General features: G+C 38.8%; 2 protein-coding genes across 2 annotated transcripts; one reads left to right on the forward strand and one right to left on the reverse strand.

Annotated features, from left to right (window-relative positions):
* Positions 1–9,173: 9,173 nt before the first annotated feature.
* LOC115681404 (protein ABA AND ROS SENSITIVE 1) lies at positions 9,174–14,654 on the reverse strand. Its single transcript, XM_056306901.1, has 8 exons — positions 14,428–14,654; positions 13,734–13,833; positions 12,800–13,013; positions 10,711–10,954; positions 10,444–10,519; positions 10,294–10,340; positions 10,013–10,211; positions 9,174–9,600 (listed from the first exon to the last, which is right to left on the reverse strand). The coding sequence occupies exons 1-7, from the start codon at positions 14,514–14,516 to the stop codon at positions 10,031–10,033; spliced, it is 951 nt and encodes a 316-aa protein (XP_056162876.1). The 5' UTR covers positions 14,517–14,654; the 3' UTR covers positions 9,174–9,600; positions 10,013–10,030.
* Positions 14,655–14,793: 139 nt separating this feature from the next.
* On the forward strand, positions 14,794–20,303 carry LOC115681401 (tRNA threonylcarbamoyladenosine dehydratase). The gene is made up of 11 exons (XM_056306900.1): positions 14,794–14,988; positions 15,203–15,246; positions 15,561–15,672; positions 16,037–16,184; positions 16,422–16,634; positions 17,113–17,247; positions 17,620–17,754; positions 17,940–18,155; positions 18,457–18,581; positions 19,139–19,196; positions 19,943–20,303. The coding sequence occupies exons 1-11, from the start codon at positions 14,897–14,899 to the stop codon at positions 20,051–20,053; spliced, it is 1,389 nt and encodes a 462-aa protein (XP_056162875.1). The 5' UTR covers positions 14,794–14,896; the 3' UTR covers positions 20,054–20,303.
* Positions 20,304–21,003: the final 700 nt, after the last annotated feature.

Raw genomic sequence — 21,003 nt, forward strand, 5'->3', positions numbered from 1 at the left:
CTGAGTTTTCTGATTTTTATGGATTTTCTGAGAATTTTTCTGATTTTTATGAATTTTATGAATTTTTTATTTTTTTAATTTAATTATTTATTTTTAATTTTTTTATTATTTCCGCCGAGAATGGACCGGATCGGTGCTTTGAGACGGTTTGCAGACGATGGAGGATGGAGGAGGAGCTGAGGTCGCGGCTTGAGGACCGAACCTTTCTAATTCTATTTCTATTTCTAGGAACAAAGAAGTAGATTTTTTCTACTTCTTATTTCTGCTTCAAATCTATTTCTTGGCCACTTTTTTATTCCAGGAAATAGAAAAATAAAATGCGTTCCCAAACGAATTTCTGTTCTTTTTTTGTTCCAGGGAACAGAAGAACAGAAAAGTAGAGAAACAAAAGCGTTACCAAACGCGCCCTTAGGTTACGATCAGTTAGTGGAGCACTTTGGGATCACAGCAAGCGAACATCCTCCAGCAGCACGTTCGAGCTCTGAGTTTAACTACATTATATGATTGGAATCCACAGCGTCAGAAACCACAGACTCTCTTCCAAATTTGGCCGGATTTTGCTGACGTGGACGCTGGTCGGTCACCGGCGCTGACATGGACAACTTAAATAATATTTTAATATTTTTTTGAATTATTTATTTATTTATTTTCTTTTCTTTTCTTTTTTCCCGTCCCCTCCCTCCTTCCTCTAGCCGGTTGCCGGACCGGCGACCGACCAGAGGCCAGGGGCCGGCGAGGTTGGACCTCGCCCAGTGAGGGCGAGCCTCACCATGGCTAGGCGAGGCTCGAGCCCTCGTCGGAGGCCGCAAGGTCAAAGGCCTCTAGCGAGGGCTCGAGCCTCGCTAGCGGCTGCGCGAGTCCCAACCTCGCCGGATTTGGCGAGGTTGAGCCACCCAGCTGCCGGCGAGGCACAACCTCACCAGATCGGGCGAGGTCCAGCCTCGCCGGCCTCTAGCCTCTGACCAGTTGCCAATCCGGTGACCGGCTAGAGAAAGGAGGGAGGGAAAAAAGAAAAAAAGAAATAAAAATATTAAAATATTATTAAAGTTGTCCACGATCACGTCAGCAAAATCTGGCCAAAATTGACTGGAATGACTGAATTGGCACAAAGACAAAAGGTTTATGACTGAATTGGCATCAATGCAAAAGGTTTAGGACTTAACTGGCACCAATGTCAAAGGTTTAGGACTTTTTTGACACTTTTCCCGCTTTTGTCCTTTTCATGTCTCAGATTTCTTTATGGCTACTAGAGAAAGGAAGCGTTGCAATCACTAAACCGTGGTCACATACCATTTTAGGTTACGATCAGTTAGTGGAGCACTTCGGGATCACAGCAAGCGATCAGCCTCCAGCAGCACGTTCGAGCTCCAAGTTTAAACTACATTATATGATTGGAATCCACAGCGTCAGAAACCACAGACTCTGTGTGTTCAAAGGCCTCCAAGCATTAATAGTTAGTGAGGAGAGCAAAAGGAGAGACATAATGCTGCTGATGTTCGAGTCCATTAGGGCCATAGTTTGGCATCGTTTCATCACTTTCACAAGCAAATTACGTGTGACAATGGTTTGATATAAAGCTTTGAAGCTTGAATTATGCCTGCAAGTTATTTTATTTAGAGCGTGATTAGTGGAATGTTAGGTCTAAAAGCCAATGAAATTTGGCTCTCTGGGGTACATTATCTTGGCATTATATGGAGAAGTCGTGTCCACGTCAAGCTCCCGTCAGAGGCTTATTCTCCATGGAACGAAGATTAAGCAATCTCTTGAAGGCCAGCACACAAAGTTTTGCCTCGTAATGGAACTTTGAAATTTTTCCATCACCTTTTTGGTACCATTTTGTCTATCAATTTTCACCAATTGGTAATTTTTGCTCTTTTTCGCTTTAATAATCTTGCTGGACATGCATCTGGGTTCTGGTCTAATGAGAGGATTTGTATCAAACAGGTGGTAGAGGAAAGTACTTCCATTACCGCTGCGATTCAGATTGGTGCCCCGTGTTTTGAGGACTCAAGGATTACAAAGTATACATGTCATTGATTAGATATACCTAGACCTGTTAAACGGGTGGGTCGGGTCATAAATGGTCCGACCCAAATTGACCCATTAACCCGTTTATGATCAATTTATTCATAGTGTAAATATCTCGACCCATACCCGACCCATACTCGACCCGACCCATATTGCTAAAACACTTTTATATTTAACCTAATCTAGGAATACTTATTTCTTATGATTTTTTTTTAAAATTATACTGCTAAAATATTTTATGCAATACAAAGCTAGTGAAAAAATTTTATAATTTTTTTTAAAATTGAGGTTATGTTTTTTTTTACGAAAAATGCGACATTTCTAAAAAATATTTTCCATAAAGTCATTATCCAAGAAAATAAAAAAAATTAATATTTTTTTATTTTTTAAATCGAATTTTTAATTATTTTTTCTTTTTATTTTTATTTTTTTCTTTTTCCTTTATTTTTGGCCGATCGCCGGCCGCTGTGGCCGGCGACCGACCACAAGCGAGGATGAGCTCGCCGGAGGCCGGCGAAGCTCGTTCTCGCCGATCTGGCGAGGCCGAGGCCTCGCCAGCCTCAGGCAAGGCTCCAGCCTCGCCGATTTGGCGAGGCTCGAGCTTGATGGCCTCAGGCGAGCTCGACCTCGCCGGATCTGGCGAGACTCGAGCTCGCCAGCCTCGGGCGAGGCTAGCCTCGCCAGATCGGCGAGGCTGGAGCCTCGCCACAGGTCGACGAGGCTGGAGCCTCGCCGGGATCGGGCGAGCCTCGAGGTCGCCGGAATCGGGCGAGCTCGAGGCTCGAGCCTCGTCCGAGGCCGGCGAGCTCGAGCTTCGCCGGCCTCCGGCGAGGTCGTCCTGCCCCGGTGGCCGGTCACCGTGGCCGACCACCAGCCGAATAAAAAAAAAAAGAAAAAGAAAGAAGAGAAAAGAAAAAAGAAAAAAAAAAGAAAAAGAGAAAAAAATAATTAAATTTCGATTTTTTTTAAACATTTTTGTAAAGAGGGAGAGAGTGTGTGGATGGGTCTAGTGGGTGGGTTGGACATGGGTTCCAAACTCAACCCATTTAGACCCATTTATCTTTAAGCTTTAAAATTTAAAACACATTTAAGGTTGACTCTTTAAAATTAAAGTGACCCATTTATGACCCATTTATTTTAAAATGGGTCATATATGGGTTTAAGACCCATTTTGACACCTCTAGATATACCGATAGATTTTTTTAGATTATGTTTAGTAGCCACGATAAATATTAGTCAGGAAAAAAGTTCAGATGAATTCTTTCATCCGATCATGTACTTAGTTCCTATTCAAGACACGATAAAACCGGAGATAAGAGGGATATAACGAGAATTAAAAAATCCAATGTGTGGGGTGGGAAAGGTAAATAGGATTTATTATGTCCATGATATAAAAGTGATTTTTCTCTAATAACAAATTTCTTAAGTTAATATCACTAGAATAATAATTAAGTACACGTATTATTTAAATTCTAATTTTAAAAAAATCAAAATAAAAATAATTTTCATTTTTATTTATTCCTATTTTCATTTATATATTTGTATTTCTTTCTGTTATATTATATATATTATATATGTATTAATATTTATATTTATTACATATTTAAGGCATATTAGTATAGTTTGTTATTTAACAAAATTTTAATTAAGGAATGATGGAAGGAAATTAAAAAAGAAATAAAAAGAGAGGGAAAAATAAGAAAAGAATAAGTAACTAAAAATAAAATAGAAAAATCCAGATTTTAATTGAACAAATTCAAACAAATGATCTTTCTATTTCTCGAAGAATAAGTGGCAAGAAGATTTCTAAAAAAAACCCTACTCTCTCCTTCTATCTCCTTTGTAGCTCAGGCTCAAGTTGAAATTTCACAACTCTTTGAAAGCTCTTTGGTTTACATGGAAGCTCCACTAAAAAAATGAGAGAGACTCTTTCTCTGTGAATTTCTGGTTCACGTTGAAACTTCACGAAAGTTGTGAGAGAGTCCAAGCAATATCCTTTTCGGAATCACAAAGGTAAATAATCATGTTCTCTTTTACTAGATTTGGCATTTGTTAGCTTATCTATATCGTTGATGTCATTGTAACCCTTTTACATTCTTTTGTCATGGATGAACATGTTGTTTTGAAATATTGCAATGAGGTCCTTTACTCTTGAAGATTTAGATAGTACAATAATCACAAATTGATTGCCGGAGACTGTCTTCATTTGTGCAGTTATATTTTCTTAGCAGTGAATCACGAGAGATTTTTACCATATTCGTTTATGCATTTTCTAATTCATTTATACTTTCCTACAAAACAATGGATATGATAGAATATGAAAATACCTAACTCTAATATTGCGATTCACCAAACAATGAATAGGATATAGCAAATCCCTGGTTTATTTTATCATGTCCTATCCTATTTTGACTAAAAATTTAGACGACCAAACATAACCTTAATTCTCTTGATTCGTTACTGGATCATTTTACTCACATTGGAAGGAATAAAAGTTGGTTTGGAATGTCATTTTCAATAATACTAATGTTCTTCCCATTAAGGACTTACCTGCCCCACATATGTTGAAGTTCCCCCAATGTTCTTGTTTTTAAATTGCATCGTTTTTATGCTTGTGGATGTGAAGACCGATGTCCCTCGTCGTTACTTAAGACTTAGACTTGAATCACTACGTTTACGTATTTCTTGTGATCCCTCACAGTACACATATCCGATAATTGGTACGTGTCTTATAGGAGAAATCATATATGATAAGCTAGTCGGGTGTCCAAAGAATTGGGAATGTCCCCGTTGGATTTTACACTTCGCATGAAACTTTTCGAGAATTGAAATTCTGGGATTTGTCAGGAGTAACTTATTTTTTGGGATGAGCTAGAGGCCTAGATGCATGGAGATGTAGATTACAAGGATCGTGTCCTTCTAGCGTGCTACTGAATTGAACCTCATGTTTTACTTTCACTTAAATAGGGTAATTCTAAAATAGGACCGGAATTGCTAACTGCCAGAGTTTCTAAAATATGTATTTGATTTGGTATCTTGGTTTGTTTTCCTTCCCATTTCCATGAATGACTTAATCTGCAAATGGTGAAAATGATTTTTCTTTTTTGAGATTTTATTATTTCCTTTGCACGATAATTTGGCTGGCTAATTGGTAAACGGATATAATTTTGCATGTTAACCTGCAAATTAGTTAAAGTCCTTTTTTCTTGAAATCTTTTAATTTCCTCTGCACTAAAATTTGGTTGACTAATTGGTAAACGGATATGTCAAAGTCCGAGATGATTGTTGATTGATGATATCTTAGTTTTCATCTTTGAGCATGGAAATTATGGTAGAATGATATTAAAAACAAGTGTATGTTACAGCTGCAATGTAGGCTGAAATATTAATACACTGTGATTTGAAAAAATTTTCACTTTTAGTGTGCACTTGTATTTTCTAGAGCATAAGTTTTTATTTTGCAGGTTTTGATTGTTTGTCACCCCGCCAGCATCGAGTATTGATTCTAGACTGGATCGCATTGGTCTCACTACTGACAAGTTACATATTGCGGTTTCTCGTGTGAGAAATGTGATCATGTGGGGAATCCACTTCTCGATCCAAAATGCTGATGTAACCCATGTTAGTATTGTGCTCAATAATTTTGTGTGGACCATCATTGACAATGATCGGTGGTGAGACAAACTGTCTTTGAGTTGATTATTGACAGATTTAATTAGTATTATGGTATTAAAAATCTTTACTTGCTGAAGGTTGAGGGAGATTGAGGGAGAATTCTTTGAGAATATCCGAGAACGTGGTGTTGACTCGATATTTGCATCTACGGAAAGCCCATGACCCAATGTTTTCAATTCATCAATTGGAAAAAATTAAAAAATCATAATTTGTGTTTTTTACACAAATTTGTGCACTTATTTGATGAAGCATCTAAGGCTGATACGTCCTTTTAAGGTTTGAGTAGTTTCTCTGTTACTAATAAGCTGACACTTCTTGTCTTGGACTTGTAGTTATATGTATTATTTGATGATAAATTCATATAATAGGATGATATAATGTGGAATGATATAGGTAGAAAACACGCAAGAGCTCCATTTATACGTAATGCTACCGGTGCTATCTGCAACCAAATTCACAACTGGTTCATTGGAACTCTAGAGGTACTACTGCCTTTTTCCTTTTTCTTTTACCTCAATCTCATTCTAGTTAATTATTATGGCCTGTTATTATTCGCGATCTTTTAATTATTACGACTCTTATGATGTGCCCGGCGTCCTCACTTCATTCCTATTAACTTGTCATGCTAGAGAATGGACCAGGCATGGTACAAAACAACCCTATTCCTTTTTCTTTTTTTTCGCTTTTTAGCCTGGAAGAGAAGAAATAAGAAATACTAGCAAGTCCGAAGAACCGTAGCTGAAGATGCTCCAAATGAGATTGTGAAGTCCATTACGCTAGACCATGTCCTCATCCTCCACATTGTGGAGCAGATCAAGATCTTTAAAGTTCTGCTGAGGGGAAGAGGGGTTCGCTGCAAAGGGTCGAAATAGCTGATATGGTGGGGAATGATACCATGACAAGAATGTGGTAAATCTTGGAATGTGCAACGATGAAATTGGAAACCCTATTTTCCCTTCAAAACCGATGGTTATATTCATTATTTGCACTTTTTTATTGGTAAATTCTATCCTGAGAGTTTTATCCTACTCACTTAGTCTCTCACACGTCCACTCATATAATTATCATACTCTAAGTTTGTCATTGAAACTGTTTTTTGAAAAGTTGTCTCGTCTTTGCTTTATCAACCTACTTAGCCATATTGTATTATGGCCATGACTGTCTTGTTGTGTCTTTTACACAAATTTAGTCAAACTTTGATCGGGCATAAGTTTTTCGTCCGACTTTTCGTTGATGGATTTTCTCACCTACGAAAAGCATGTTACTCGATATTTTGAATTCATCAAATTGGGAAATTTTTTTAAAAATCTTGATCGGACATAAATTTTTCGTGTAACATCCCATTAACTTGATATTTGCATCTACGGAAATCCTGTGACTCAATATTTTCAATTCATCAAATTGGGGAAAATTTTGAAAAATCATCATATTCTTGTTTTTTCAGACAAATTTGACCAAATTTTGATGGGCCATAACTTTTCCATCAGACGTATCATTAACTCGATTTTTGCATCTTAGGGAAAGCCCATGACCACAAATCCGAGTCAAATAGCAATGTTGTAACAACTATTGCCCTTGTGGGCGAAAGGATCCGGACGGCATACTTATGTGGAGATATAATCCTTCTTGATGTTGGGATATAGGTGGTGGAGACAATGCTTAAGGTAGATTGTCGCTCCGAAGGATGCCGGCTTTGCACCTAATGAGTTTCTAGTACGGTCCGTTTCTTTTCCTCTTCGACGACCATTCTATCTTGAGTCCTCCGGATGATGTTCTGCACCTGTAGCTGCCTTCTTTGGTTTTAGTATCGTAATTTATGTGAGGGTTTCATTCGTTTGTTTTTTGGAGCATTAAGGAAAGTGAACTTGATGTTGAGATTCATATTTGGTTCCGGCATTAGAATGGAAATATTTTAGTATCGTGATATACATAAGGTTTTCATTTGTTTGTTTTTTTGGAACTTTTAGGAAACTGAACTTGATGTGGAGATTGTTCAGGCATTCAAGTGGAAATGGAAATAATCTTGGTTCTAGAAAACTAACAAAAATATTAGTTTAGTCTTTTTTTCATTTCTCATTTTATTTTGGATAAAATGTTCTTTCCTATTAGAAGTGATGGTGCTTTGACGAATGCCATCCCATTTATTTTGTTAGCATTTGCAACTCGTTGTTTTTGTTTCTACTCTGTCTTTTGAAATTCTTCCATGGGTTCACGAGTTCATCATGTAAAGTTATTCGAAGCACCTTATTTTATCCGGTAATTTTCAGTTTTCATATGTGCAAATATAAGAGATCTTGTTTAACTATGCGGGGAGCCTTGGACATGAAGTGGTATCTCTGATCGTTCACGGATTACTATGGGGTCCAACGAGCCTGTTCGTTTGCACTTGTTTGATGAAGCATCAAGGCCAAACCGTTACGGAAGATGCGGATTTCATTTTGTGATATAGCATCCACTCCCCTTCAAGGTTTGCATAGCTTTTCTATTATTAATAACCCGACAGTTCTTGTGTTGGATTTGGTAGTTAGCTTGTATTATTTGATGATAAATTCATATAATAGAATGATATAATGTGATATAATTGTGCACTTGAATCAAGTGTGAAAACTGAACTTGATGTGGGAGATTCGTATTTGATTCTGGCATTCGACCTTTCTTTGCATTTCCCATTTTATTTTGAATGAATTATTCTGTTAGCATTTGCATCCCGTCCTTTTGTTTTTTGCTCTTCGTCGTTTCATATTATAATTACCACATATTTTAATCTACTTGTTGCTGATCCGTTTTGTGGACTCTTATCTCGAAACAAATTATCTGACACAGCTGATCCTAGACCTTGTTTAAAACCTTCTTTATGTTTCTCGCCCTGACTTTTTAAATTTTAAAAAGTTAACTTTCTGGAAATAAAAAAAAAAGATGGAATCAATGGAAGGTGTAAGCAAATTGGTGTCTTCCTTCGAAGCCCACGGGATGCGAGTATGATTGACTTTCGTCAGTCAAGAAGCATCTAACCGAGCCAACTTAATATGAATGCAAGCGAAGTCCTGCTCTGTCCACAAATGAATTTACGATGGCATATGTTAAGAATGAACATCTAACCCTATCATGCAACCACAAAAGGATAAAAAAGGGTCAGACAAAATATGCAAGTTATTTCGATAACTCCGTCCCCTTGCACTTACACTCGGAATCTGGTTTTCTTGATCACAGATACAAACTCGATACTCAAAAAGTAGTACACTCATTGAAACACATATATTACGGTAAATAAAAAATCCTGACCCCTTCGTGGTAAATCATAACTCATCCTATCCATATTACATTATCCATCACCAATGTGGGTAGGATGCTCTATGGAGACTGATCCAGAGCTTTAAGTAAAATCCATGGGACAGGACACTTTAACACTCTTTAGTGTTTGAACATAATGGACACAAGCGAAATCGCATGTAACCGTACAATGACCTGAATGAAAAACTTGAAATCAGAGTGACCTTCGTTGAATGTAAGCAAAAGATCGAAGGCTAGGACGTAATAGCTGCACTATCATTGCATATCGTTTACACTCTGAACAACTTTTCCTCCCTCAATTTGAAACCTAACAATATGGACAGGATGAATCACATCACCATATTTAATCCACAGAGGTTGTTAGTGAAATCATCTACAAAGAAAGTTACGTTCAAGTTCATCCAACTCAACAAATTGTCGTCACAAAAACTTTTCTGGCAATCCCAAACCCAAACCTATCTGACGATTCTGTCTGCCTGGTAAAGGAAGTTGAGGCTTTTTTGAATGAACTTACTATTCGCCTTCCACCTCGACCATTGCATTCTGATTGGCTCTGTGGAACTGTTGCTACCCCTTAAGATTATCTGACTCATTTATCATTTCGATCTGGAGTAAGGAACAAGAGTGTTTAAGATGTTAATGATATCTTCCACATTGTTTAGCAAGTGCATGATGACCAGATTTAATGCAGTGAATCAGCTCAAACCCAACAACTATCTCTCCTTTTGAAGCAAATAGGTTTATAGTATTTCCATCCTTTCCAGATGCTTTGGATAGAAATGCCAGTTTATCAAAAAACAAAACAAAAGGCACAAAAGATGGAAAGCCCAGTGATGCATCAGTCTATTGATCAAAGAGAGAATAATCAATCTTTAGATGTAATGCTTTCTCAAGCACTAAAATATGATACGAACCTCACCACCAACCCCTCTGCCTTATGTTATCAGAGAGAGAGAGAGACAGAGAGACAGAGAGAGAAAGAGAGAGAAGGTGGAAAGATATGAAAGGAGGAGCCTACCGAGCAATATCAGTATTATTAGAGATGTTGAGCCCTCCAATCAACTGCAAAGTTCTCTTCAGAATCATCATCACTTGATGACTCTTCTTGTCCAGACTCCTCGCTGACTTCTTCAGAACCTTTCATACGTTTTGCAGACCTAGCAGCCTTCAACTCCAGCTTCTTCTTCCGTAATATCTCCACTCTTCCCGTGTAAACCCTGCAACATTACCAAATACACGAATTCATATAGCAGCTTTTGTATGATATGCATGCACGGATAATCCATAAACTAGACTCACTTTTGCTCTACAGATTCTGCCTCTTCTATCATCTCAGCTGCATCAATCTGTAATCAAAATTTCAGAATAATGGTCCATGGAGCTGCATCAAGTAAATTCAAAACTAGAATAAAGTAGATATAACATGGAAACACGGGATAAGCAAGGAACCTCCTCTTCTTCCAGCCTATCATCCACCTCCCGCAAGTCCTCCTGAATCAACTTTTCGAATTCTTTGTATTCGTCTCTGAATAGCATTTAAAAGATAGCACAACTGTGACAATGCAGTGGCAGAAATGAAAAAAAGTAGGAGTTCATCGCACATTACTTCCATAAACTCATCTGACAGAGGACAAAAATTAACAGCACATTCTTTTCATTTTGGCACTGAGAATTTGGTAGTTGGATGTTCTATAAGTAACACAAGAAAAAACTTACTTCACATCTATCTTAACTGGCTTGATGCCACGAGCGCGTAAATCAGCCTCCTTGCTATCAAAGAAACCTTCAGGGAGTGCTCCTTTTGCTTGCTTCATTTCAGGACCCGTCATTGTTTCTACCGTCTGGATGTCCTCCCTAGATGACTGACCGCTTCTTGTTGCTAGAACATCATCAGAAGGCAATCCATTCATATTGTTCTGCATTTCCACTGAAGTATCAACTTGAGGTCGAGTAGAATTCCCTATAATTTTTCCAGTTACCAGGATATGTCAGCTTCATAGAGTTGAGTTCAGTTTAGCATAGACAATATATATATCCAGTGACCCTATAATACAATGATATGTAATTTCACCAACATCACCATTCAACACTATCTGATGAAACAGCACTCCAGTAATTGAACTTAACATATGAAACAAGTAACTCAAGAAGTGGAGGGTACTTCAGCCGCAAATGCTTCCACATGTCAAAGGAGGAAATATATCTCAGTAAAGTAAATCGCAGCTTTTGTAGATGGGAGACACCCCTTGGTGCTCTTTGATACAGATGCATATAAACTAAGTAATAGCAGTTTGACCAAAAGCGATACCAAGTTACACAGAAGAAAATATCCAAGCGCTTTAGAGGATGTTCAACAGTTTTGGAACTACTGGGTTATACCTAGAAGTATTCACCAAATGTTTCGATGGTGGAATCTTTATATTGGTTCTCGACTCTCACGCTCCAGGATATCTTGAAATTCTGACCCTCTTGTCTCATGTGTTGAATTTGGAGGGAGTAACAGAAAAATGTTCAGAGGAGCAAAGTCATCAGCTTCTTCTGTCTTCAGTTCCCTTTAGGCTTCATGTTCTAATTCCTATATGCTTCATGGTGATACAGCTATGTCATAATCTAGGCCTAGCATTAAGTTTTTGAAATTCAAGAGAAATGGATTTTGCAAAGTAGATACCAGGTGAAGCCTGAAAGACAGTAAGTTAGAGCCTCCATTTGGTGGACAATCAAAAGCTTGAAGGCCTTAGACTTGATATTTATTCAGTCAAACGGCCATGGAGAGTAGGTGCCTTCATGTGTTCCACAGAGACAAATTAGAAGAAACAATACGGTCGTGGTCAGGTGACATCTGGAAACATAATTCAAAGGCAACTCCAAAATAGAGCTGATATTACTCAAAGGTAACAAGAAACCATGGTCGAGGCAGGGAACTTGCCCTCCTTGAAAGAAATCCCATGTAATATCCACAGAGGTGGAATGAGAGGAAGGGAAGGAGACAGGCCTAAGCCTAAGGAACGAATGCAATGGGAACAATACCAGATGATATGCCCTAATCCAGCATTTGTGGAAAAAGAGACCAAGGATACAATTTAAGTCGCTGGAGTATGCTTCTGATGTGGTCAACCAGAAGGCACGTTCATGACAGTCCTCAAACAGATAGGCCACAAGCTCCTAATAGGAAAATTGGACAACAATCCTTGCAACAGTCTAGGGGTGTACATTTATATAAACCATAGGGAGTTTCAAGTTAGTATCCTGAGGTCAACCTAGACACCAAATTTGACACTTCAACTCCCAATAAATCAATCCACATACATTGAACCTTTCATAACTCGAACTGCAGTAAAATAATGATTTAAACACCTTCTCCATCACGACCAATTTCCGATCCTGTGACTAGGTCGATCGCTAAAACAGCTGAAGCAGACTTACAGTGCTTCACTCTCAATGCATAAACATAAGAGGATGTCATAAAAAACCCAGCGGCGCATATTTTAAAGTAATGCATCAAATAGAAAACAAAGCGTAACAATTTAAATTATTACCGGATACAACATTCGCGGGCTTACTGAGAACAAAGCATAGTTTTATTTCAATTTAGATAATGACATTGTAAAGATGGTGCGTACTCCAACTCCACAAACAGAGACATCTAAGAAAAACTACTCAGTGATTCAATATGTTGACACACTGAAGGATGCCAGTATAAAGTGGACCCAATAAAGTTTTATACACGGCTATTGCATCAGCATCAGCTACAGCATATGAGAGGAAATTGCATTACACACGCGCGCAAGACAGAGAGGGTGCATACCAGCTTTACTCTTCTGAAAATCATTGTCGAAAAAATTTGGAGGAAGTCCGGAGGATGATTTGGGTTTAGGCATTGCTCTTGAGGATTCATTTTGGTTTCCCTGCAGCTCCTTAGAAGGTTCAGGTGGAGGTTTCCGCAATTCGGAGGCCGGGTCCGACTTTTTATTGGTATTCCCTGTTGATCCAGCTGCACTTGCTTTTAAATTGGAAATTGCCTGTTTGTATACAAGAATCCATTCTAGCCATTAAAGTCACAGCAGTAAAAATAGAAGATAAGCGATGGTCACATCATAATAGATGGGAATTTTCCAGGGGAAAAATGGACAAGGAAGATGCAGATAGAGGAAGCTATGAGATGAGAAACTGAAGTGCTATTGTAGTTTCATGCAGAAGATTTACTGATTTAAGCTCCGCTTGTTTCGTGGAAAATGAATGATTGCAAAAATATTTTCCTGAAAATGATCGCTTGTATCCTTTAAAATAATTAGTCAATGGAAAATGTTTTCATTATCGACAACAATTCATGTCTAAAAATTTTCGTGGACACTCAAAATATTTTTCGTCCACTCATTTTTGTAAGTGATAGAAAACGATCATTTTTAAGAAATATGTAAATCTAATGACAATGCATTTTCCCCCTCTTAGGCTTCAAAAGCAATTATGTAAATCTCTCCTGTTAGCAGTTTTCACTGACAGAAATTGGAAGCACACAAAACTCAAGCAAACAACTTTGGAGATTGAAACATTACAAAGTATATTACTGAGAGGATTTCTACTAATTGCAATATCATATGATCAAAAAATTCACCATTTGAAACCTCTTCCACAATATTTATTTTCCTATGTATGGTGATCTTTCCACCCACAGGCACAGCTTTCAGTATCATTAGCCGAATTTCGCTAATCAAATCCACTGTTATGATATAAACAATTACCTCATGATGTTTACGAGAAGCTTGGTGTGCATCCCAGTGGGAATCAGACTTCAGAACAATGTCACAGACCCTACAAACAGGTTGATCAGATTCATTGTACCTGCGAAACCAAAGAAAAAATAGCCTAGATGAGAACAATAGATACTATCCATGCCACACGAAAGTTAGAAACGCGGTCCCGCACTTCAAGTTGCAGCCGGATTTCGATGTTGGAGCTATTAGGCGTGCATTGTGAATCTATGGAGAACCAGAAACTACTGTGGTACTAAAGAACTCCAGCAGTCCAAAAGATTACACTTCAGCACGTATTGCACCGCTCCTCTTCGGCAACACGAGGCTTACCGAAGCTCAAAGAACGGAAATTGAGAGCATCCGCATACCCGCAAACGTAAGCACAGTCAGCCTTCATTATTATCAAGGTATACCCTTTCATTCCCATCAACACTGCTTCCCCGTCGACAAGGCGCTCGCGAAAGTACTACGACGAGATAGAGCGTGCATATCTAGGGCTTCAACAAACGCACTCAATCCCGCACAAACTCAGGACTCTCAGCTCAATTTTCCAGCAACCGCTTAGAAACTCATCAAAAGCAGCACATCTCGGCTGTCAAATGCCGAAACTCTCGATGGGAACAAAAATCACCATGACATAGGAAGATACGTTTGGCCCAGAAAGGATATCGAGATTTTTTACCTGACAAGAGGGGAATCGATGCGTTTGGCCTTCTTCAACGCGCTCAATTTGGCCCGAAACAACGCCTTGTTCCTCGCTTGAGCGTCCATCTTCTCGCAGCTACGAAAATCTGCGTGTCGATGATGAAGAGTTTCAACGATTCTCTCTTCGATCGAAGAAACAACCGAACCTATCTCCTACTGCTTCTTCCTTCACGCTTCAACCCGATTTCGCCCTCCATCTTGCTCCCTCTCTTCCCATCTCAGAAGGTCGCTGGTTCATGGAGTTCGGGCCTCAAATTGGGCCTACTCGGGCCTCGTTTGGGCCCGTTTCTGCTGATGGGCTACACCGTTCGAAGAAAGCCTGGGACTTTCTCGCGGCGAAGGGTTCTCTTTCCCTCTTCTCCTGTAGGACTTTAGCTTCGAGAGTTGCAGAAGAATTCTTCCATTGGGAGAGAGACGGAGAGAGAGAAAGAGAAGGGTAAAGAAAAATGGGAGAGAAAGTGAAGCTGGTGATGTTGCTCGGAGGGGGAGCTATACTCGGCTCCGTTTCCACGCTCGTCCTCCTCAAGCTCCTTCCCAGGTGAGCGCAGCGATCATAATTTTCTCAGCAGAAATTTCCCGGAGGAAAAAAAGCTTTCTTTCTCTTACACTTTATCTTGTATCGAGCATGAAGAATTAGACCCTCTTTCTTGAGTTAGCTTTCAGTGCACTGTTCTTTTTTGTATGCCTTGTCCGGCAAATTGGCTCGTGCCGTCCTGAAAGTGATAATCTTTTTCTTTCCCTCTTCCTCCCAGAAGGCGTGGACAGAAGTACATTGAGAAGGATATTAGCTTGCAAGGTGAGTTGCTCAATAGTCGTTCTTTCTCGATGCTGTACGAGGTTGTGTGTCTCATTGGTTGCATGGAGTGTTTGGCTGGGATTGTTTGCTTGTTAGTTACTGTCGTGTGTAAGTGAGGAAGTGTGGTTCTTCAGGGGGTCAGTGTGAGAAGATTCTTGCTTTCTGATCCTACATGTCTCTCCTGTATATAACTTTATGGCGGATCAGGAGCTATCTTCTACCTTATACATGCATGCCGTTCTGACATACTGCGAGCGTCGCTTGATTAATATTTGCTCTATGATTTTGTATTGTTGTTAACTTCCACCAATCAGGCAATGGGCTTACACTTGACACGACGGAGAAAGATTACTCTTCGAATGGAGATCATCAGAGAGCCGATGTAGATCTGCTGAAAGATGAAATAGTTTCCGAACAACTGACCAGGTACTTGGTTTATCTCCTGGGGGATTATAAGTGTTCCATCATACTTGACCCAATAATAATAATAAAATGAAAGACCGAAAATAGTTGTGTTAATATTTTCCTCACGGCTGTTCTTCTCTTGTCTTTTTATGGCTATCACGGATAAATCGTACATGTGTGAATGTCTACGGACGTTAGATCCTTGTCGATGAAATTTAGATGTTCTCCGTTACATGATAGACTATTACTTTTTCTTTGTAAGTTACATGCCATGTTTTGCCCAGCCTAATTTAAATTTTTTTTTATAGTTTTCTCACAAGTGTATACATTCCTCTGGTTGCTTGTTTTTTTATCATATTTCACATACTTTTTAACATCTCCTTAGGAACATCCAGTTCTTTGGCTTGGACTCTCAACAGAAAGTGACGAAATCCTATGTTGTGGTCATTGGCCTCGGAGGAGTTGGTAGTCATGCTGCATCAATGCTTCTGAGATCAGGAGTTGGAAAACTGCTTCTTGTGGATTTTGACCAGGTACTTTCTGTCTATGATTTCTCAGTTTGATAATTGTTCTGTTTAACTTATTGCTGATCATATTCATCTATTACTATGGATTAGAGATGCTTGAGGTCCTTGTGATAAGTAATTTTTAAAAAGACTTGGCAAAAGTGGCAGAGCACCCATTTACTTTTTGTTTCGACCTATATGCTTGAAAATTCATGAACTCGCATCCACTGGATACCTCTACTCATTCACTGATTAAATGAGAAGGTATCACTATCATCACTTAATCGACACGCAGTGGCAACAAGAGCTGATGTTGGTACTCCAAAAGCCCACTGCCTGAAGAAGCATTTCTCATCAATCTTCCCTGAGAGCAATATAGAGGCGAAAGTGCTGCTGTATGATGCATCAACAGAAGAAGAAATCCTTTCGGGCAATCCTGATTTTGTCTTGGACTGCATTGATAACATTGACACTAAGGTACTTTTTTCGGGCTGATATTGCAAAAGTTCAATTTTTGCAAGGTTTGCCCAGAGATGATAGGTCTAGCTGTCTAGATTGTCATTGAAAAACATTCGAGAACCTTTTTCTCAGTAAAAGCAATAGTTTTCTGTTCTTTTCGTCCTTGTCACTCTTTATGCATTATGATGAATTTTCAAAACTTTGCTTTTGTCATATCATAGTTACTTAATTTTGAAAATTTCCCACCATTCAGAAGTGAGAGCATATCCATATTACTTTTCTCCCTTTTATGTCCATTCATGTTTGAGTGACAAGTGCTTAAAGACACTGCCTATCAAAAGTAGTTCATTACTTTCAATAGTTAGTAATTATTGTCTAGTAAGTTTAGAAAAGTCACAAGATTTGCTCTACTTGCTTTATTTTGTTAAGTTTAATATTCAGCCTTGTGAGTAGAGTATATATATGCTTAAATGCTCTGATTTGTCATCCATAGTAGGTTTCTCTTCTTGCTGCATGTGTTCGTAGAGGTGTGAAGGTTCTATCTGCAACCGGAGCTGGTGCTAGAGCTGACCCAACAAGAATTCGCATAGCTGATTTAAGGGAGTCCGCAAATGATCCATTATCTAGAGCTGTAACTCTCTGTCTTGATTCTGGAGCTGCCACATTATGTTTCTGTGCATATATCTCTCTGTTCATTCTTTTCCTTTGTTTATTCTTTCAGCAAAATAGCTAGCAAACAACTGTTAAAAGATCTCATGTTCTATAGCTTATTCTACAACTATCTGCTTGTCCTTCCGATTCTTGTCAATGCCTCTGAAATCTTGTCCCATGCTCTCTCTTGCCATGTTTTCTTTGAATGGAAGATATGTGAAACTTACTTTTTTCTTTTAATTTATTTGATATGTACAACTTCCTGTGATGATTATTGTGTGAAGCAGCTAATTTGCTTTAACCGTTCTTGTTTCCCAAAAATATCTTCATAGTTTCAGTTCTCTTTCCCTAGGTAAGACAACGTTTGAGGAAGGACCATGGCATTGAAGGTGGTATTCCTGTTGTGTTTTCCTTAGAGAAACCTAAGGTGAAGCTGCTTCCATTCAGGGGGCCAAATGGAGAAGAAGAAAATCCTTCAGATTATCAAGTGAGGATATGTTTCTTCTTAATGCTTTTCAAAATAAGTTATCAAGACTCTTTGTTGAAAATTAGATAGGAAAAAGTTGAACCGAACAATTGCAAATAACTTGGTCATAATAGCTTCAGGGTTACCTGTACTACTATGATTGGTTATGTATCTTGACTATACAACCTCATGTGTCCTGATGTCAGATTGTGCCAGGTTTTAGGGTTCGTATAATCCCTGTTCTAGGCACGATTCCTGCAATTTTTGGACAGATAATGGCTTCCTATGTGGTCACACAACTTGCAAGATTTCAAGTTCAAACGGAGCCAGTGGTCAATTTGGATATGGATCATTACAGGATCCTTCATCAACGGCTTATTGAGCATGAGGAGTCACTCTATGGAACAGCTACACATGTCCAGGTGTGGCATTATGGTTCTGACTTCTGAGAATATGCTTGACTATTTGTCAACAGATCAGTTCTATAGTTTGGGCGAGACATATTTTTAGATATTGGCCCGTGACATTGATCTCATCTATTTAATTTACCTACTAGGTTAACTTCTCATCAGATAGCAATATAAAACTGTATTCTACTATACTGATGATATCAGACTCCTTTAAGTTTTCGTTCCTTTTCTTCTCTGTGATTTTCTACATACTCGTGAGAATATCGCGTTTATATGTGTGTGTACCATCAATTTTTTGGTGTGTTTCTTGAAGGTTGATGTTGAAGAAGTGATGTACGTAGTAAAAGAGTTATGGCATGGTCGCAGCGCAAGAGAGCAGATCGCAAAAGATGTAGGACGTGCAATGTGGAGATCTATTAATGAGTTGATGCTTGTGAGGTTAGATAGCTTTGCTAATTCATATTCCAAAAGCTATTAGGATTCAGGGTTCCATTTTTTGCATTCTTTTGCTTTTCATGCAAAGTTTAACCAATTGTGAGCTAGTCCACTTGGATGGGTGCGCTGCCACAGTGCCACTTGCACAAAGTGCCCAATCATGTGCATCTGTTGTGCACTCTTCACATTGAAAAGTTTTAGCTTCCACCTTTCTATGCCGGCACGATTATGAAGTTTATGTTCTTGCAATTTGCGCAGTTTGGATTTATCTGTTAATTTTATACCTCCTGAAATAGCTGCAATATCAACTTAATGACTTCCATACTGATGACCTTTCTATTTTCATTTAACCGAACAACAGATGTCTTAAAGCCAACTTTAATCCTTTTGCAACAGCACTGCATATTCTTTTCCCAATTTCCCGATGTCTGATTATTTTTGTTTGTGTTTCATCTCTCATTTTCAATTATGAAGATGCATTATAGTGGATGGTACAATGCAGCTCATATGAATTTTGCATTTTGTATTTATTTGCTTATTTTTTTGTCTGCTTTGTTCAGGTGGGATCGAGCCCAACCAGCGTCAGTAGACAATTTGATTCTATTAAAATTTACAGAGGTACGCTCGTAACTGTTTGAGATTCTCTGCGAGCTCTGCCTTACTTGCAAGGTCATCATCCTTTCCTAGACATGTTCATGGCTGTCAATTTTACCATCCAATCCTTGTGGTCAGTCCCATGTCCATATTTCCATCTTCCTAGATGGCTTCGTATGTGGTGTCTACTTAGGACAAGAAAAGAAAAACTTGAGGCCAATTTTTCTTATTTTATTTGCTCCACGCAAAGATTGCATGATGGACTACGCCAGCCCCTGTAATCCGCCCCTTAGCCTTACCTGCCCACCCCAAGGCAAGCGTTTTTTTTTTACATGTGAGGTTGTGGTGGTAATCTAAAAGTCTCCTGGGAACGAGATGCTATTTTACACTTTCCCCGATAATTTTGATTTTTCAGCTCCATCTCGTTTAGATTTTTTTGATGATGTGCGGCCTATGCAAGAAAAATATGCTCATTCAGAGCTGAGTTCATTTGATACACTTTCCTGATATTGCAAGGGGTAGTTGTTATGCTGCCGTTTTTGAAGTTTGGATACCGTCTTAGACTGCTTTTTGTCCCAATTTCATGACAAAGCTTTTGCCTTTTAGTCCCCGCCCTGGTAAACTTTGAACATTTGATTGTTACACAGTAGAGAAGAGACTATGGTGAAGGCTGCCCTGTATGAGACACAAGCTTTTTCAAATTAAAACACATCTTATATGGTCTCCTTGTCATTGATACTGGTGTCTAATTTTATTTTCTGTTCCGTTAGGCTGATGAACATGAGCAGAGGACCCTTGACGATATACGAAAAGAGGAACCTGAGTTTTTCACAAGAGCGACATCGGTGCTTCAGAGAGCCAGGGCAGATTTCGGTTTGTAAACTTCCATTTGCACCCTGCTTAATAAGAAGTTGTTGTACAATGTGGTTCTAGCATCACGCTTCACGAATTTTGTTTGGAGTCCTTCCTAGATGTTGAGTCTTTAGTAGAGCTTGGTATTTGACTTCGTGATAACGTGTAGCTTTCCTATCCAGATGCTGCCTCTTTTTCTCATATGCTATTCCTTTCATAGAAAGTTTGAACTCTATTACTGTAAATTGATTTTGTTGCAGACTATATTAGATTCATTAATAGATGTACTTCCGTTGTTTCTGGCCAAAGCTTCATCTTAGACAACGAGACAACAATTCGCATGTGCGGATTGAGTAATGGGTAAATTTGTAGAAAATGAGTCGTACTCGCGAGCTTAGATGTTGGGTAAAAAAAACTGGTTCCGGCCTATACTTGCTACGGAAGTTTAGTACACTCGCAGCACTATGCATGAGATCCTCAGCCAGGTTCAAGACTCATGACGCATTCTTCTCTCTTTTTTGATGTTTTACCTTTGAATTTCACCTATCTTGGCTAATTTTTTTTGATAAACACCACGCTACATTCATGTATAAGGAATCATAATTCAGGGAGTCAGCAGAGTCGCTTCTGCTCAAAACGATCAATAACACTCTTTGGGGCTGGTGGCAAGAAATGCAGCAACCCATGTCTTCACATATGCATGGAGACGAAAAGTTGATCTCCAAGTTATGGTGAATTTCAAAGCTGAGCCTTGGTGATCACGACTGACAATACACAAACTAAAATGAAAGAGGATCAACTCCGAGAAAGCAAGCAATGGCGTAGTTGACAATGATGATTTATGCTACAAGAGTACAGAGTACCATGAAAATAACTATATCACGGGACCTAAACATGATACTTTGTTCGTGACTTTACGTTCCTCGCATTTGCTCTCTTCCGCATCTTTGATTTCGCGAGAGGCGATCATTGTAAGAAG

The sequence above is a fragment of the Syzygium oleosum genome, unplaced genomic scaffold (assembly GCF_021117445.2).
Source record: "Syzygium oleosum isolate NSW1041296 unplaced genomic scaffold, Sole_v2.1 Sole_v2.48, whole genome shotgun sequence".
Taxonomy (NCBI): Eukaryota; Viridiplantae; Streptophyta; class Magnoliopsida; order Myrtales; family Myrtaceae; genus Syzygium; species Syzygium oleosum.

Excerpts from the sequence above, each read along its gene's own strand:
- LOC115681404 (XM_056306901.1), bottom strand. The coding sequence starts at position 14,516 with ATGGACGCTCAAGCGAGGAACAAGGCGTTGTTTCGGGCCAAATTGAGC. Across the intron at positions 10,341-10,443 it reads ATAGGCTGGAAGAAGAGGAG|ATTGATGCAGCTGAGATGAT; the intron begins GTTCCTTGCTTA and ends TTTTGATTACAG. Across the intron at positions 10,212-10,293 it reads GCAGAATCTGTAGAGCAAAA|GGTTTACACGGGAAGAGTGG; the intron begins GTGAGTCTAGTT and ends GTAATGTTGCAG.
- LOC115681401 (XM_056306900.1), top strand. The coding sequence starts at position 14,897 with ATGGGAGAGAAAGTGAAGCTGGTGATGTTGCTCGGAGGGGGAGCTATA. Across the intron at positions 16,185-16,421 it reads TTCTTGTGGATTTTGACCAG|GTATCACTATCATCACTTAA; the intron begins GTACTTTCTGTC and ends TTAAATGAGAAG. Across the intron at positions 18,582-19,138 it reads AATGAGTTGATGCTTGTGAG|GTGGGATCGAGCCCAACCAG; the intron begins GTTAGATAGCTT and ends TGCTTTGTTCAG.